Genomic DNA, 18,601 nt, shown 5'->3' with positions numbered 1-18,601 from the left:
ACAAGACTCTCAAAAATACATGTAACGTTAGCTAATTAGGTGTATTCATGATATGCTTATGTAAAACATTCCTTAATGTGATGCTTGGCTTTAAGAAGTTTGCTCATACGAGCAGTTGCTTTGGTACAAATGTTTAATAATTGAGTCTCTAAAAGAAAAAGAAAACAGATCCTGTAAATTTTTCTGTAATTTCAAGAGATCCCGTTAAATCTCTTACTATTTGGTACATATGTGAGATTATTATCGTGATGTCTTAAGAAAGGCAAAAATATGCTGCAAAAAAAAAAGTTTTCTAAAGTTTTCCAGAAATGTTTCTTTAGCCCTCAGGAGAGTCAGATAATCCTGTGACTTGTTGCAATAGGAAGATCTGACCCTCCTGAGGACACGAACATGTACCAGACTCTTTGGTTTGATGACAAAAATACTGTAAGTTATGTTAGCAAGTTAAGCGTAACCTGCCAGGAGAATTACTTCGTAACAAAGTTACAGATTCATCGGATACACCAATGTCTGTTGGTCTCCCTATTTGGCCATTTTTTTCACAAACCATTGAGTCTGGTCACTTTTGTGTATATATTATAAACATAGAACGATGTTGTCTGAATATTTCGACTCGGTGACTGAGACAGCAGTATCATGATTCAGTAACTTAAATGATGTTTACTTGCAACAGTTGTTCTGTATTTAACTGTACTTAGAATAGGGTGAAGACATGGGAAGTGCACTAATGTAAGACCAAATGTCATGATGCAATATGAGAGAATTCATCATACTGCAATACGACTGCATTTGCATTTCCATTCTGAGAATGATATGCATACGTTGAACCAAATATTCGTTTTTAAGATAAAGATGACTTTCTGTGACTGTGGCCCTGCGATTTAATTGAAAAAGTTGAATTGGATACCTTTACAAGAGAAAATTAAGCTTTGTAAACAGTACACTTCAGATAAGTTACAGGACATTTAGATTAATCCAGTTCCAATTTCTATGATTTGACGATCTTCAAGGGTCACAAAATAGTTGTCTCGGTGAAAGATATGGTAAGAAATACCTGCCAAACTCAAGGTGTTCCCTCCCCTGGGATCTCCCATGGCCAGTAGGTGTTAGGTAGTGTGACGGTGGGGAGGGGAGCACGCCGTGGTGTGTTACGGGTTCCCTCCCCTGTGATCTCCCATGGCCAGTAGGTGTTAGGTAGTGTTACGGTGGGGAGGGGTGCACGCCGTCGTGTGAAACTAGTTTCCCTCCCCTGGGATCTCCCATGGCCAGTAGGTGTTAGGTAGTGTGACGGTGGGGAGTGACAAACGTCGTCGTGTGAAACTAGTTCCCTCCCCTGTGATCTCCCATGGCCAGTAGGTGTTAGGTATTGTGACGGTGGGGAGTGACGCCCTCCATGGTGTGATATGGTTTCCTAGCCCTTGGACCTCCCATGACCGGTATATGTCAGGCAGTGTGAGAAAGGCGATATGAGCTCTAGTGACATCATGTCCACCGGACAGGATTGCATCTGTGACATTAACGTACGTCGTCACACCTTGGTCGCCAAGCTGGGTTACCGGAGCTGTCCTCAACTGTCGACGGGCTCTTATACATGCGACGTCTGAGGCCTTTCTGTAGAAGGGATTTCGCTTAACCTTGCTGCTAGACTGTCGCGTTGATCCATATGTGGCCACTGATCGTCCAGATCGTCGATTCTGTCGTCTGTTTGTGACGACATGAAGTGAAATCTCTCCGTCAGCATAGAAAGACATGGGTCCACTGTCACCATCATCTGGGATCTCACTGTAGGTATGTGGTAGGGCAGGCAAGGGGCGCTGTGTAGGTCTTTCGTGATCTGGGATCTCCCAGAAAGACTGTGGGAGGGCGGGTAGAGGGCGCTGAGCAGCGGCAATGTGATCTGGGATCTGGCTGTAGGTGGGTTCGATGGACTGTAGAACAGCCGGCAATGACCTACAGGATGCCGTGTCGTCTGGGGCGCCCCCGCGGGTGCTTGCAGGGAGAGAAGCTGGGCGTACCACATCGGAGACGTCATCTGGGATCTCCCAGTACACGTGTGGAAGGCCAGGCAGAGGCCTCTGAACAGCAGCTACATCATCTGGGATCACGCTGTAAGTAGGCTCGATGGAGTGCAGGACAGCGGGCAATGACCTACAGGAGGCTGCGTCATCCGACGCCATTTTGCCAGAGCATGCGGGGAGAGAAGCAGACCTCAGCAAGCCGGGGAAGGTAACGCCAGGCGGGATGGTCCAAATGTGTGCATCGTCGTTGGCCCTGTCATTCTCAACTTTTAATCTTGCTACGCACACTTTCCATATCAACACTGCAAGGGACAATATCACCAGAAGGACCACTACCGAGACAACAACTGAGATAAGAACATGATCTGGTGCCTGAACCACTTCTAGATCTGGAGCAGATGTGGTGCTCAACTGAAGTGTAGACTGGTATGCAGGTCCTGACGATGTGTAGTTTTTCTCTGTACTTTCAAAGTAGTGTGTGGAGTGGTCAGTAACCGTTCTGTAAGTGGTTTCTGTTGTGTGTGTCTGATGATGGTGCGAGGGAACGGCGAAGAACAACTTTGTGTGTTCATCTCTGGTGAGAAGAATACAGCTGATGTTTTTGTGTTGTCATGGATTGTAGTGTGTGTGGTGTGCTTGTGGCTACTGCCAGGCTCTGTGGTGGTGACTGTGCCCTTGTCTTGGAAAAACGACATGACAACAATTTCATAGTCTGTACTCTCTGAGGCCATGGAAACCAGTCGGAAGAATGAGTTTCCCACCAGAGGCACTGTAATGCCCCCATCGTATTCCCAAACCTGCCTGCACTGTTCAAGCGTGTTGGTGTCCAGTTTGTTTTCCAGGGAGCCGTCAGTGGCCAGGACAACTACAGGGGCCTGGATAGAGATCGTGGTCAGAGAACTATCCAAATCACCACATGATCTGCCAGGGTTGACTGATCCAAATTCGGTGTTACCAGCCACGTTGTCCGATAAATCAAACTTCCACCCCAACGAGAGTTCATGAGCATTGTGCCTGGCACAGAAGAGGAACTTGGGCACCTCAACAAGCATTGTTACTGACCCTCTCATCACATTGGCTAGCCGATGTAGGCTCCACATCATTTCATGTGGCATTGCATCATGGACTGACGACAACCTACCACTGCTGACATGGAGCCGTGTCAGCCAAGACTGTCCCCGTAACACCTCTCGATCCAAACATGACAGATCATTATCCCTCATGTCTAACCCGGAAAGCTGCATCTGTTCGAATGACCCCTGCGAAATCCCAAATATTGCATTCGACCTCAGATTCAGCTCCTTCATACCTTTCAGTCCAAAGAGCCAGGAAGGGTCTACAACCTGTAATAGGTTGTTCTCGAGCTCTAAGGTAAATAGGCGAGTTAAGTTTGCGAAGCTCTCTGGCTCTATCTGCTTGATGTTGTTGTTCGACAAAATCAGCAATATCAGATTTTCCAGACCCTTGAACCAGGTCTGCTTGACATTTGTCAACCTATTAGAACATAGTGACAGTTTGTTCAGACGAGAAAACCCAGCGAAGGTTTCATCCTTTACCTCAGCGATCTTTGCATCTATCAGAGCCAAAGTGAAGACCTCTGACTGCTTGAGCATTGACAGTTTTTTGGCTGTCAGGACATGGAATGGGTATCCTCTAATTGCAACACCTTTCACCCCAGCAAGGAAAGGGAAAGGACTTACAGTGGCAACACTCCCATTCAGGACGTTACACATGAAACAAGCATTTGTGCCATAAGCGAACAAAAGCCCTGTCCTGTACGGTAAAGGCACACACACCTGCCATTCAGCTGTTTTACACTGAGGAACTCGTGAGGCACATGAGGCTGCTGACAAGAGAAGCAAGAACAACATGGCTGCGCTTTCCTTCGCACTGCCACATACATACATTCCGTCTGCCCGTATTATAGCTTTCAGCCGAGAAACTATTGTTCACGTACCTGCAGTTTATGTACTTAATCAACGGATCTGTGAGCATCAAGGACAAACTGTCAGCCAGCTGAGTACTCCCCTGGAACACACAAGCTTTGTAAAAGTAAGTAACAGTCTTTGCCAGCCCCACTTGCAGCGGTGGCGTCTGTAGGAACACTGCGCTTATTTACCAGACGAATGACTCCTTAGTGTTTAGATTATGCATTACCACACGAAAAAGAAAAGGCGTTACAGTGTAAGATTAAGTACCTGATTACATGCCAAAGTTCCCTTCCAAATATTACTACAACATACCAGAGCCGTCAGTTCAATGGAGGCCGGCTCATAGTGTTATTTCAATCAGCGATATCATCCGAAAGCAGGTTGGCTACAAAAAACCACTCATACAAAGAGTAGTTCTGTATTAAAATACGTATTTTTACCTTCGCCAAGAAGGTTATGTTTTCAGGGGAGTTCGTGTGTGTGTGTATGAGCACGATAACTCAAGAAGGCTACGGTGGATTGTCTTGATATTTGGTATATAGGTGGGTAGGTCTTTGAGACCTGGAACTGATTAGATTTTGGACTCCCTGGCAGCTTGTTATGGTACTGCAGCTGAACTTCCGGTTTTGATATCTCGTGATCTGGACATGGTAGGGTCACTAAATTTGGATGGTAGGTAGCTCTTTGACTGGGAAAAAAATGACATGGGTTTGGACCCCCTAGCGGCTTGTTCTGGAACTACAGAAGCATTCGTTGAAAAATATTCGAAGGAGGATAACTCAAGAACCGATTGACGGATCATCATGATTTTTGGTATGTGTGTACCTCTTAAAGAATGATTAACATATTAAAATTATAGTTATGCAAATCCACAGCATAATTAATGAGGAAAATGATTAAAAATCTTCTACCTTCCATTATATGATTATTCAAACGTGTGGCATGTGTAACTGTGAAGTAGAAGAACATTGGCAGATAGTGTTTATGCAAATGAATGTCTAATTTGCATAATTAATGCGAATCGTCAACATTCGTCAAGGCCAAAGGGTAACATCATTTGGCGAAGGTATGAGATCGCGGAACTCTAGTTGTGATTGTAGATGTTTTCTAGATGCTTTCTTTTTCTTATTATTCGAGGCAAAGAATTTCTATATTTGGAAGGCAGACCCTTGTGGATCCCTGGTGTAGAAGAATTTTTGAGATCGAAATGTGGAAAAGTACATTCACGAGGACTTGTTTTAATGTATCTAATCGTAGGTTTCCATGGTCAAACGTAGTAATACCGTCTGCCTACCACCCCAGTCTTGACTGTTCACAGCCGGGTCCACAGAACGTCCGCCATGATGAAAATGACCTTGACTGTGATGAGCTGTTATACCTGTTTCTGTATAGCCGATATAACCGCCCTTCGGCGTAACACAACAGCTTCGCAGGCACGCGGCGCGGCGGCAGCTGGCTACATTACAGCAAATTCATACGACTCTGTTAAACCTCACCCTTCAATACCCAGGATAGCGTGACCCCAACGTGGTTCCGCGGCACCCTGCGGCTACCGGGCTATTTTTGGCCCGTCCGGGACCCGAGAAGAATTTAACTCTGGCTTAAATTCTACCTGGGCCCCGTTGACATAAAGTCGTCGTGACCTAACCGTGAGAACACCGAGAGGTACCCCTCCGGTTCCCGACAGACCACCGGGACAAATTTGCTACGTCTTAAGCATCTTCTGCTTGGATGTCTGTGCGGCCACCTCCTTGGTACGACACATACAGTCCTCTCAGAGAAAGGACTAAGTGAATGCAACACGAGGCAGGGGCACAGCCCGCCGTACGTGCAACCGCGTGCTGTCTACGTGCAAAAATGTGGGCAAATTTGTGGGATTCGCAAGTGGTGAGTACCGCCTCCGCACGGAATCCAACAGATATTGGAGCACGTAGACACGCCGTGAGAACTTTCACACTTCTGCGTATCGCTATGCTTATGAGTTACGTACGGGCAATTCTTCTATACGCAGCCGTACGCATAATACGCACATCATATGCATCTCAGTCGTTTTGAGAAAGTTTCATGTACACCGGCATACGCACAGGACACGCACAGCGAAACTCAGTACGCAGCGTTGTTTTGAGCATGCCCAAAACTTCGCTGCGTACGCTGTTACTCATGTTATACGTTATAAGCACGCAATGCATCGGTCGAGCACGGTACGAGTACGCTAAGTGTTCGTGGTGGATGCGCGGTTTATACGCTGATCTGCACCTGGATCTGCACCGGTGCATGAGCCGCGTACATTCGATGAATACATTGCGTACTTGTACCACTTTAATTTGTACCGTTCGTATTACGACTGGATAGCACATTGTGCGTATGTGTAACTAATGAGAAGCGCAAAGGTAGCGTACATATAAACTCAATATTCGGAGAACCTCTAAAGATGGTGGGCTTATGACAATAGCCGCTTTAAACTGTGGTTGTAAATACACAAAATGAAAGTCATAATTCAAAAGATTGTCGTGTCCGCAGAGATGTATAGTGTCCATGCTATCTGACTGTGTGTGTATGCGCAATTGCAAAATTGTTTGTATTGGAAGGATGGGCGTTTTCACTGTTCAAATCCAGGGGGGGGGGAATATTTTTGACGAGATGACGAGAAGGACCCACTGCAAATGAAAACAGTAGGAAGCAGCATGGAATACGCCCACAATACGCTTGGCATTCGTTGAAAGTGCGTTAGGCATGCGGTGGCCATTCGTTGACTGTGCCCTGAATACGCTTGACCTGCGCAATGCATACGGACGCCATATACGAATGTCATATGCAATTTATCAGCTGAATTCGTTATTTATACGCTACATGTGTGTTACAGCAACGTTACGTATTGTACGCAATGATTATACGCAGAAGTGTGACAGGGCCCTTATCACTTCCACAACGAACGATGCACCCAACCGCTCACGGCTAGGCGTGGCGTGCAGACCACATACTTACACCTTGCGCAACCTTGTGAGTGACGTGCGTTAACTTACTGCTCATGCCAGTCTCCATCACCTTTTCATAAAAACGTAGCTGGTGTGCCCCCCCCCCCAAAAAAAAGGCCTGGCTTAAGGGATCCGAGCAGCGTTTGTTGAAATCTCGAAATATGAGGAATATGAGGAGTGCCCACCAGGACCCTTCCTAATGCCTAACCGTTGTTCGAGGGGCATGTGGCAGGGACCCTACCGGGATGTGAGAAGCACGTGTTACCCTGTCAGAATCCCCCGCGTCAGAGCATCGATCTGAGACCGACCAATGACCCCTGGACCCGCCCGGGACCCCTGTAGGGTAACATTTAATTGTTACCACGGCAGCCGGTGTCAGCAGGTGCCAAGGACGGTGTATTGTAGGTGCCAAGGACGGTGTATTGTAGGTGCCAAGGACGGTGTATTGTAGGTGCCAAGGACGGTGTATTGTAGGTGCCAAGGACGGTGTATTGTAGGTGCCAAGGACGGTGTATTGTGCACCAAACCGGCTTAACCAGCCGTATGTTTCAGGTTCCCGGATGTAGAGTATATTACAACCGTTGAACTCTTTCTAAACTCCTGGTCAGGAAAGCTAGCTAAAGATTGCGGATAACACCTGGACTTCGCCAAATGTACGTACAACATTACCATTCTATTCGAACATTTTGTCGACGTGTGTAAGGCCAGGACATGGTTGCATGCCGTGCGATCTCCGGGGTACCGCAGACTGTGGGCTTTCTTGAAATAGTCTTGTGTTCAATAAATTTCACTTGTACCTGTCTTTTTTTTAATAGTCACACGTGTCCTCCAAAATCCAGCTGCATGTGTCTTGTTGTGGAAAAAAATGTATGGGGTCTTTGTGGGTGGGTGGTTGATTATATCATAACCTACTTGAAAACTCCACGGCATCAAAGCTGTACGGCAATCTACGAATAATGTGTGTCTACGAATATCATGTTTTAGTGACTGAACTTCATCCATTGATAGTGAATGAAATCTAGTCACCAAAACATAAAATCCAAGCAATGTTCTTGACTTTTGATTTAAAAAAAGGGGGAATAGTCGCATTACGCAACTCTGGAATTATACATGGCTGAATGTCTGTACTAGTCGGGCAAGTTCTGCTTCAGTGAGTCCGTGTCTTTTAAGCTACACCTCTGTCAGTGGTTGATTCTGTCACAACATGCTAAACATCTGTAGGTATGGCACGGTCATACAATCTACGATAAATGTGACGGTGCTGTTAGTCCTTATTGAATGAATGTAGGGGACCATATCGGTGTGACTGGTCCAAACCATACATTCCTATGGCCGAACCTAGGGTCATATCTAGGTCAACTGAGTTAGCGCCGAATGGCAGCCACTCCAGAACCTTGCGATTAAGCCAAAATAATTCTAAGCTTCTTATCTGCAAGAAGAGACTAGCCGGCCCACCAAGTAACAGTAACAAATAACGTTTTAGTTACTGAGAATTTAGGTAACCAAAATGTGATAAATGGTGAGAAAATGTTTATAGAAGAATGTTTACTTCACGCTAATCTTAATTGTATATTTTCTATTCATCGGACACGTATTTGTAGATTTGTAATTAGATTATGTTTTATTCTCTGCTTAAAGCAAGGAGGATGGATGGACAGGCAAGTAACGTCACCGCTGACGTGATTGAAGACGAGTACGTCATTAACCGTAATGACGTTTCCGATGAGCTGATGTCAGTGATGAAGAGCCTGACGTCATCGCGCAGATACGTGCCGCAGTGGTACGTGTACGACACACGCGGGTCCGAGATGTGTGAGGAGTAAGTATGGTTCACGTACACGCACGGACGCACACACGCACGCACACACACACACACACACACCACGCACGCACGCACACACACCGTGACGAACAAACACACCCGTAACGTACACGCACACAATCACACACAAACCGATACTGGTTCGGTTTTGCAATCTATATTTGTAGAAGGTACTGTCTAGTAATCTCTAGCTAGTCAGCTACTTGGTGACCGCAAGACAGTATCGAGTTTGCCAGGCAGAATCCAATTGCTTCGATTCGAACCCTGATTATAAGAGGAACTTTATTGCACAACAACTGTACATTACAACTGTGTCATCACCCATCTGTTTCTTTTCTGCTAACATTGGTAATGTTATATCTGAAATTGCTAGCAGTCATTGTGATCACCATGCATCTTCCTGGATGTTTGTAATCGCAAATTTCTATTTTTGTTTGTTTCATCGATCGTTTTATTTCTTCAGACTGATACAGAACTCAAAGACCTACAACATCTGGCGGCACGAGTTCAACATACTTCAGGCTCACGCAGACGAAATCATCGCCAAAGTCTCGTCCTCAGCCGTTCTCGTTGATCTCGGCAGCGGAGGGTCCTCCAAAACGCGCCTGGTTATCGAGGCTATGCTGAAGCGACGCGGAAGACTCACGTTTGTGCCTGTAGACATGGCGAAGGGTAAGAGAACTACTAGTTATTAAAGCCCCACGTTACACATTCAGAACCTTCTCCCGAACACCGATCAAATTCGATTCAATTCTGATAGAATGGTAAGAAGTGGAAGCTTGCTGCCCGATGTGCCATCAGGCACAGGAGGAACTAAGGTCTAAGGTCAAGGAAGGCGTCAGACTACTCCCAAACTTCAGTCAAAAATGGTTAGCCAGTGTTTGACGGCAATGTCTGGGTAAGTTCCTGGGTGTGTGACCGGCACCCTTTACGCAGTGCCACGCTATATATACTGGAAAACATTACAGTCTTACAACTGATTTGATTTATTACTACTATTATGATTTGTCAAATGTAGGGGGAAGATTCCGGACAAAGCATGAAGGCCTTTTATGACCCCACCCACATGTCAACGTGCCCATGCTCACTTTAGTACAGGCTCATTCTAATTACAACTATATGCAAATAAAAACAAAAATAAACAAATAGGTACAGCAATAACTGCATTTCCCCACCCATTTACACTCAGTTTGTATGTTTTACATGCACACGTACAGAGTTTATCGAGTCCTGCGGCCGGCAGCTGGAGAGGGACTACCCCGGCCTGACCGTGGAGCCGTTCGGCGGGTTGTACATGGACGGTGTGCGGCACGCTGCCGCCCGGGAGGAGGCAAAGTTGTTCCTGTTCCTCGGCAGCAGTTTCAGTAACATTCCGCTCAGTGAGCAGGGGAAGATGCTACAAGAGATCCGGGCAAACCTGAAAGGTAGGCAGCCTGCTTTCTTTAAGTTGTTCTGAAGACATCTTCCACATCATTTGCTTCATATCAATGTATTAAGCTATCGCAAACAGTGTTACATGAGCCTCAACCTCTAGTTTTTAAATCGTTAATATCGATTTGTGTGTTCATTGTTGATGTTTTGATATATTTATGTCTTTTAAGTGCATTCACGGTATTTTCCATGTATGGTTATGTAATTCTAATGTTTGAGCCTTGGAAGATTAGCCCTGCAGAGCTAAAAGGCTTCAAAATAAATGAAATAAAATGAAATAAGTAAATTGTTTTCTTGCTGTATTTATTGAGAATGTATGTATGTAAGTGTTCATTAATGTACCAAATGAAACATGAAAAGCAGGCCTCAGCACTGGGTGTGATCTGTTGGTAAAACAAATGTGAAAAAAACAACAACTAAGAACTGAGACCTTCTTCCTTTACCGTAGCTGCTGACAAGTTTGTGCTGGGGCTGGACATGAACACAGACCGGGAGACCTTGTTACAGGCGTACGGGAAACAGTGGGCACCGATATGGCGAGATAACCTCATCGACCGTTTCAATAAGGTAATTCTTGCATTCTGAAATGTGGTCCATTGTTGTATTCACGTTTTAGAATATGGCTGACGGTATATTCAGTGGTTTTAGTTATTTATGTGTGGTGCCCAAAACATAAAGGGACCCCTCGCGTATACGGAACTTGTTTTCTAGCTAACCCTTGTCCTGCGGAACCCATATATATATTACTATTAATTTTTATTTATTAATATTTATATATTATCATCAATACTTTTTGTATTGGCCAAGATATTAAAACAGCAAATTGACAATTCAACCGATGACATGTAAGAAAGGATCATTATGTTTAAAAGAAATTAGTTATTTGTGAACCGATTTGAATGAAAAAACAAGAAGCCATAGGCGACAATTCTCCGTGAAGTATTATATATTGCAACAAAAAGAAGTAGCCATTGGCGACAATTCTCTGTGAAGTGTGATAAATCGAACAAAGAAAAATTGTTTAAACGCGCGTCGGCTCAGTCATCTTAAAGTCACTCTATGTAGTTTTTTGACAATACAAAAAGTATATTTCTTATTCTTTTCTTTACATAGTACATTGGCTTAACCCATTAGTATTCCAAAATTACTAGTATACTCCACAGCAAAAAATACAACATCCTTGCTCCTTAGAAGCTTAGAAAACTGTGAATGATCTTCTATTCAACCTCTGGCCAAACCACACATATGGTATTGTCCACTCCCAGTGGTTTGACCTACATCCCAGTGGGGTGTCAGTTGATAGCTTACCAGTTTCTGAAATACCTAATCGTTTACCAGATTTTTTATCTCTTTTGAGGAGATAATGACCACAGTTTATTCATGCCCAACAAAATACTCTAAGTTGATAATTATATTCCACCTCATGTGAAAGATATGAGTTTTTTCTATTAAAGGAGGGTATATCTTGTGACATCTGCCCCTGTCTATCAAGCCTGGCATGCCCGGGCCAATTAGCCACCCTAGGGGGCAACCCCTGTCTGTTGTTGTTGTTGTCCTCAGAGCAAACCGGTGGCACCGGGAACTGAAGAAGGACTGTTTGAACGGACAAAATATACGAAAAAAATGTGAAATAATGACACAAATGTGTTGAAAAGTGATAGTAACTGCTAATAACACCGAAATTTAGTATAATTAGAATATTTCAATTTTTTGCGCAAAAAACTACATAGAGTGCCTTTAAGACGCAACAACCAATCAGAGATGCGAGATGCCTACACGTGACGCGGGAAGGGCGCGCGATGCCCGAAATATTTTTGCGTCAATATTCAGCGCCGTGATTCAAGAGATTAATACCCGGAAACAATTTTTTTCTTGTTTTGAACGCATTAACATGCATTTACGCTAATCTAGTATGATTCAGGGTTACTTTTTTTTAACCTGCCATGGCCAGATTATCTAAAGATGTGTGTATTGTGTGTACAATCTATAGAAAGAGAAATGTACATCAGGTCCGATCATCCGATTTTCACGTTTCGGTTTTTTGGACTCGGTTCATGAACGTATTTTGGTTTGGCTCCTGGAATGTGCAAAAAAATGACTCCCGGGACTGTCTACAGGGAACACTCGCACATTCGCGGTGTATCAGGACAGCGCGACTGGTCGTCATTAGCGCAGTAACAGTTGCATAAACGGACGAAACCATTTCAAAGAAATGGGGATGTTTCGAAAATAAGCATTTACTCCAATATCAAAACAGCTACGGTAAAAATAAAAAGACGTGCATCATCCCGGACATAATGCAACACCACATGCGAAATTACACAGAAATGCGACGTACGGAAGAATGCGTTTTGGCTGCGAACATCTTCCAAAAAACTTGGCATCTCTTAACCATGGGCAAAAACATCTGGAACCACTTATAAAAACCACCCCGTATCTGCATGAACTTTTTTGAACCCCACTGCTATTCCAAACAACGCGTTTTTCTGGACCATTCCAATTCGCCTCGTAATTGTAGGGGTGCGTCTGCGATATTACATTGACCGCGAAAGCAGCAACGGCAAAAATACACATTCGTGCATCAACACGGGCATGCACGCAGACGGCGTATAAAATTGCGTGCCGATTACACAAAGAGAACCCAGTGTTTTGACTGCGAACATGAAAAATCAGCCGATTACAACACTCCGTCCGGAGGTCCTGACCTCCTTCACGGAGTAATTAGGATTGAATTACGGTTGGTCAAGATATGTCTTTTGGTTTCCGGGATCTTCAACACAGTATTTCAAATACTTTTAAAAGTATGAAATAATGGTAAATGTCAATATCAGACACTGCTGGTTGTTAAACATCTTGAGCAGTAATATTTGTTCTAACAGTAAGAGGCTCCATGACCTATATATGACAAGTTAATTATAAGAAATGATATAGATTGTCTAGATAGGGTAGCACTAGTATACATATTGTTTTACATTATTTTTTTTTCAATAACGTAAAAGGAAACGATTTGTTACACAAGGAAATTGTTACTCAAGCAGCCGGATAGATTGAACTTGAACTTGGTTTTGAAGATGGCAAACGTTTCTAGAAGCATCCACTACTTCGAGCAGATAGTTTATGCTACTTGAAACGTCTGACAGTGTTCAAAATACATTAAGTCGTTTGAGTAATAATTTCCTTGTGTATCTCATAACCTTCAACGACTTTTCTTTTTTTGGATACCAGTGTTTACGAGCAGAATCTCATTCATTGTTGTTATGTTTGTGAGACACTAAACACTTTTCTCCCGGAATTGTTCACTTATTTCAGGACTTTGACGGAGACATGGACGCGGAGAAGTTTGAGTTTAATGTCGACTTTGTGGAGAACCCTGCTGACGGAGACACGCCGAGCTACGTGGTCACGTATCTCAGCAGTTCCGGCAAACAGCGGGTGCACTTTGGTGAGAATTTGTTCAAAGATTACCTTGTGAATAAGAACAACATGGCCTGGGTAGCAGACTGTTTCCAGAGCCTACACAGGCAAATTTCTCGACTCATGCCCCCAAGCAAATTACCTCCCCCCTCCCAACACTAGCCGCACATCTTGACTTCTGCTACGCTGTTTAACACACACACACACACACACACACACACACACACACACACACACACACACACGCACACACACATACACACGCACACACATGCGCACACACACACATACACACACACACACACACACACACACGCACACACACACACAAATATGTGATGTTTCTTATTTTCGTTAACATAATTTTTGTCTGGTCCAGACACGCTCGGCCTTGACATCGACTTTGAAGACGGCGAGAATATTTACTTCTACGAGGGGCCGAACACCAGCTGCAAGTGGAACCTGGGACAAGTGCGCTGCCTGGTGGAGAAGAGCGGCTTTGCAGTAGATGCCTACTGGACCAATGATGAGGACAATTATTGTGTCTTCTGCCTGGAGCCAACAGATCTTCCTCCTGTATAACTATTTTTAGTTTCTTGATGCACTCTAGTCAGTCTTACATGCAGGGGAGAATTTTACCACAAACCACTTACTGGTGGTCATACCAAGTACTAAGTACCTAATACCAGCTCAGAAAAAGAAGAAATATATAGGTTCTGGTACTACCTCAGGTGCATGAGTAGTCAACCAAGGATTGGGGTGTTCAAAACCCATAGGGACATTATCTCTAGAAAGGTTTAAACAATGTTATATAGAGTGAGGTATCAAAATGTTAGGTGTAACTAGCCGTACGGTATAAGGTAGCTAACTGCCGCCGCGCCGCGTGCATGAGGAGCTGGTGTGTTAAGCTGAAGGGTGGTTATACCGGCTATACAGATACAGATACAGAAACCACGGTGAGGTATGTTGGGTAGTATTATATGTCTGCGTTGAGATTTTTTTACAACAAAATATGTTAATTAAATGTTACATTCACATCGGAAAGATCCGGAATGAACCATATATTGTATATATGCCCGACCCGGAAAGTGTATGGGGAAAAATTTTCTCGGGACAAATGTGTGCGGCTCAAATGTTATATAAAATTAAACATAAAATTAAGATAAAAAAAATTGCATCGGCCGGGAATCGAACCCGGGCCTCCCGCGTGGCAGGCACTGAACCACCGATGCCGTTGTGTCGAAGATAAAGCGGCAAGAAATTTTTACAACGATAGGATAATGTGTTTTATGCATTTCCTCCTTATTATCCAAAGAAAGATGGTGAATGCCGCCTGACAGTATGCTTATATTGTAAGTTGTGTGCTCAAATAGGCCTTATATTAGGCCACAGCAACTAAATTTTATGGATGGCATCTCCGCAGAATCCAAAACTAATGCGGTTGGGCGAAAAAACGAGGCCGGTAAAAAAAAAAAACAAGATAAGGTCACACCAATTTAATTTCTTGGTTAACGGATTCGCCCGCTTCATTTTTTTCTGATTTGCAAATAAAAATGAAAATTCAGAATCAACTGCAAAATGCTTATATTTTGCCTTGAACAGTTGAAAACAGTACTTTTCATCCTAGCTGTTACAGTTATTCTATCTTTCAATGCAATAGTATCATTAAAAGTTCAAAATTCATTGTTTAAATTTTGAACCAAGTGTTGACTTCATGGCTCCTATCGTACCATTTTGGGCCATAATAGGATGCCCAGGCCTGTTTTTATCTATTTATTTTTCGCCCGCCCGCTCCATTATTTTTGTAGAAAAATCCGTTAACCAAGAAATTAAATTGGTGTGGCCTAAAGGTAGTATTAATATTCATCCAACGAAAGACGTCATGCGGCACCTATCACTCCATATAAGGGCAATGGTGTCACTCCTCCCCAGACAAATCATTGCAGGTTCCATATTCATTCGTCTTTCGCTGTTATGTATCAGGCCTTCCATCTACTGTCTGGCAGTTCTGTACAAAATGTACGAGCAGGCGGTGCATGTCCGGGCCCGGATCGCGGGACAAACCAGCGGACCGCTGTCCCAACACGCTCCCTTCTGTCAGAGGGGTACAGACGGGGATATCCGCCTTGGTAACACCGACGCTACACCGTATAACTGGCAAGAAGGGATAGAGACGTCTTCAGACACGTATGAAAAACCTGAAGTGGTTAAACAACAGGAACTCCCGCCGCAAGGGGATCATGCACAGCGAACTGGAGTGAAATTTGCGGAGAACGCAGAACTCCGTGTTGGTACTTCTATAGACAGGTCGTATAAAACGTATCGGTACGGCCCAAGCCGGAGTCGCTGCAGTTTTATCGGCACTCACCGTAGCTACATGGCCGCCGCCTTTGCTCTGGCGATAACCCTGGTCATTGTGGGGCTCGCCGCTATGGTGTTCACCAATCGAGAGGGGATATCTCAACTGTCTAACACTGTCGATGCCTTGAAACGCAACCTGGCCAGCGAAGAAAACCGCAGTACCGTCTTGAAGCAGCGTATATACCAAATGCTGGACAACACGCCAGAAGAAGGTGTCACGCCGCCTGGTACGCCTGTATCTTGTCCTGACGAATATACCGAGTGTCTCGGACTCTGCTACAAGGCGTTCAACGTAAGTAAGAACTTTTGGCAGGCGGAGCTGGCGTGCTACGAGGACGCCGGCGGCACCCTCGCCATGCCCCGAGACAACGACACCAACGCCTTCCTCATCTCCTTATACAAGACCGTCAGCAAGAATAGATTCTTCTGGATTGGCCTGCATGATGAGGACGAAGAGGGGAACTTCAAGTGGCTGCACGGCACTGCTCTTGGCGAGTACAACTCGTGGGCTACAGGACAACCTAACAACTATCTGAACAGGGAAGACTGCGTTCGCTACAGCGCCAGTCAGATTACCCCAGGCCCGCCCGGTATCATACAGCAGCCGGAGAAGTGGTACGACGCTCCGTGTTATAACCGTCTCCTATTCCTGTGCCAAGTAGCCCCAGGCGCGAACTAGCGCACTGAATAGGTTCCCCGGCTATTCTCTACTAACGTCAAAGAACATGTACATTTAATTTTAGTAAAACTTGAACCTAAGTCGATATTCAAAAGTAAAGCTCACACGAAAGTGTTTTTCTTTCCCTCTGCTTTACAAAATAGACATGTGTGAATATCATGGATAGATTTGATTTTGTTTGACCTCGCTTGTATGCCTGTACTATATTGAAGGAACGAAGACACGAATACTTTCATTGGGCATTATTTGTCTCATTGGGCAGGCCACAATAAATGCATGTCGAAACGAGTACGGCACATTCGATTTGTCGTAATGATAATACTAATATTGGAAATATTCTGGATGTCATTCTTGGCAACAACAAATGCTATTGTGTAATTCAAACCTCCTAATTGACAAGAAACCATTATTATGGCAAACTTTTATCGATAAAGGCATTATATTTGTTGAAGATCTGCTGTGCATAGACGGGAAACCTATTTCATACCATGTATTAATTAAAAAATATGGAAAGCTCTGCTCAGAATATACTTACAATGCGCTGCTTTCTGTATTAGGTAGAGAGTGCCCGAGAAAAAGTAGTTATAATTTTAATCACTTGCAAGTGTACAGACGATCATAAAAAAAACTATGAGTGGCGTAATGGAACCAAGGTCAATAAGAAAATGTATGACTTCTTTATGGAAAAAATATTGGAAATGTAGAAGCAGTATACGTAGTTGTCGTTGTGGTTGTGAATAAGTGTTGAAAAAGTTTCTTACAATCACATCTTTCAGATCAGATGTTGATGATTCTGTTGTTGTAAAAGATATGCTAATATCTAGGAACGGCTTTGTTCAGTGCTGCTTATTGTTACCTTCGCCGAGAAGGTTATGTTTTCATGGGCGTTTGTGTGTGTGTGTGAACACGAAACCTCGAGAACGCCTGGATGGATTGTCTTGATATTTGCTAGGTAGGTAGGTCTTGATGAGACCTGGAACTGATTAGATTTTGGGCCCCTAGCAGCTTGTCATGCGTGGCTTGATAAGGATGATGAAAAAAAAAACATATTTGCAAATCTTCTGTGTCTTTCATGTCGCAAATACAAATAATAGCAGCTTTGCTGTTATTTTCTTTTATTTAGAGTTTAAAAAATAGGTAAAATTCATTATGAAGCAAGTTCAAACTGTAATTTCCAGAACAGGAAATGTTTCAACTGTAATTGAATTAACTTCAATTAATGAGCAATCCACCGCTGCTTCTGTGACGTTACGTTATGTAGATGACATACGTGACTCCGTTGTGAACTCGAGGGGAATCGCATGTGGTAGTAGCTGGCAACTAAAGCTAAAGATAACCTGTCCTGTGCATTATCTATTTTACTATGATCGTGTTTTTTCTAAATGGTTTTCACATTACTTATAATCCTGAAAGTGGTCGATTCCCTTTGCAGATCCACAGTTTATCTGAGTTTTTAGAATGGAAATAGCCCTTAGTTTGACAAATACAAATAGCCAGATACAATTCCTCGTACTTGGAGATTCTGTTTTAACTGTGATATCTAGAATCTATACAATATCACAAACACCCGTGGAACTTTAACAACAAGATAATTATGTTACAACTACACCCCATGTACACAGTCCTTTCCGATAAAAATAAAGAGACTATATCATTCCGTTGCTTCGATAGAGTGTTTTATTGTAGCAAACAGCAATCACAGCAGCTTACTGCCTTTGATGTTTGGTATTGTCGATGGGGTGGTAGTGACGGTGTTGAAGATGGGGTGGTATTGACGGGAGCGGTGATGGTAACGTGGACGAGAGCGGTGATGGTAGCGTGGACGGGAGCGGTGATGGTAGCGTGGACGGGAGCGGTGATGGTAGCGTGGACGGGGGCGGTGATGGTAGCGTGGACGGGAGCGGTGATGGCAGCGTGGACGGGAGCGGTGATGGTACGTAGCGTGGACGGAAGCGGTGATGGTAGCGTGG

General features: G+C 44.0%; 1 protein-coding gene and 1 pseudogene across 1 annotated transcript; one reads left to right on the top strand and one right to left on the bottom strand.

The window, feature by feature from the left end:
- Positions 1-1,063: 1,063 nt before the first annotated feature.
- On the bottom strand, positions 1,064-3,889 carry LOC109484815 (annotated as a pseudogene).
- A 4,681-nt stretch (positions 3,890-8,570) lies between these two features.
- On the top strand, positions 8,571-14,173 carry LOC109484814 (histidine N-alpha-methyltransferase-like). The gene is made up of 6 exons (XM_019788175.1): positions 8,571-8,743; positions 9,210-9,418; positions 9,964-10,170; positions 10,626-10,744; positions 13,487-13,619; positions 13,971-14,173. The coding sequence occupies exons 1-6, from the start codon at positions 8,571-8,573 to the stop codon at positions 14,171-14,173; spliced, it is 1,044 nt and encodes a 347-aa protein (XP_019643734.1).
- Positions 14,174-18,601: the final 4,428 nt, after the last annotated feature.

Source organism: Branchiostoma belcheri, unplaced genomic scaffold (genome assembly GCF_001625305.1).
Source record: "Branchiostoma belcheri isolate BF01 breed outbred unplaced genomic scaffold, Haploidv18h27 scaffold70, whole genome shotgun sequence".
Classification (NCBI taxonomy): domain Eukaryota; kingdom Metazoa; phylum Chordata; class Leptocardii; order Amphioxiformes; family Branchiostomatidae; genus Branchiostoma; species Branchiostoma belcheri.
Note: the sequence above shows the minus strand (reverse complement) of the source record. Positions and strands in the feature narration are given on the sequence as shown.

What these genes read in the sequence shown, in the direction of transcription:
- LOC109484814 (XM_019788175.1), top strand. Translation starts at nt 8,571, where the DNA reads ATGGATGGACAGGCAAGTAACGTCACCGCTGACGTGATTGAAGACGAG. An exon ending in GCCTGTAGACATGGCGAAGG is followed by an intron (nt 9,419 to 9,963) that starts GTAAGAGAACTA and finishes GCACACGTACAG; the next exon opens with AGTTTATCGAGTCCTGCGGC. An exon ending in TCATCGACCGTTTCAATAAG is followed by an intron (nt 10,745 to 13,486) that starts GTAATTCTTGCA and finishes CACTTATTTCAG; the next exon opens with GACTTTGACGGAGACATGGA.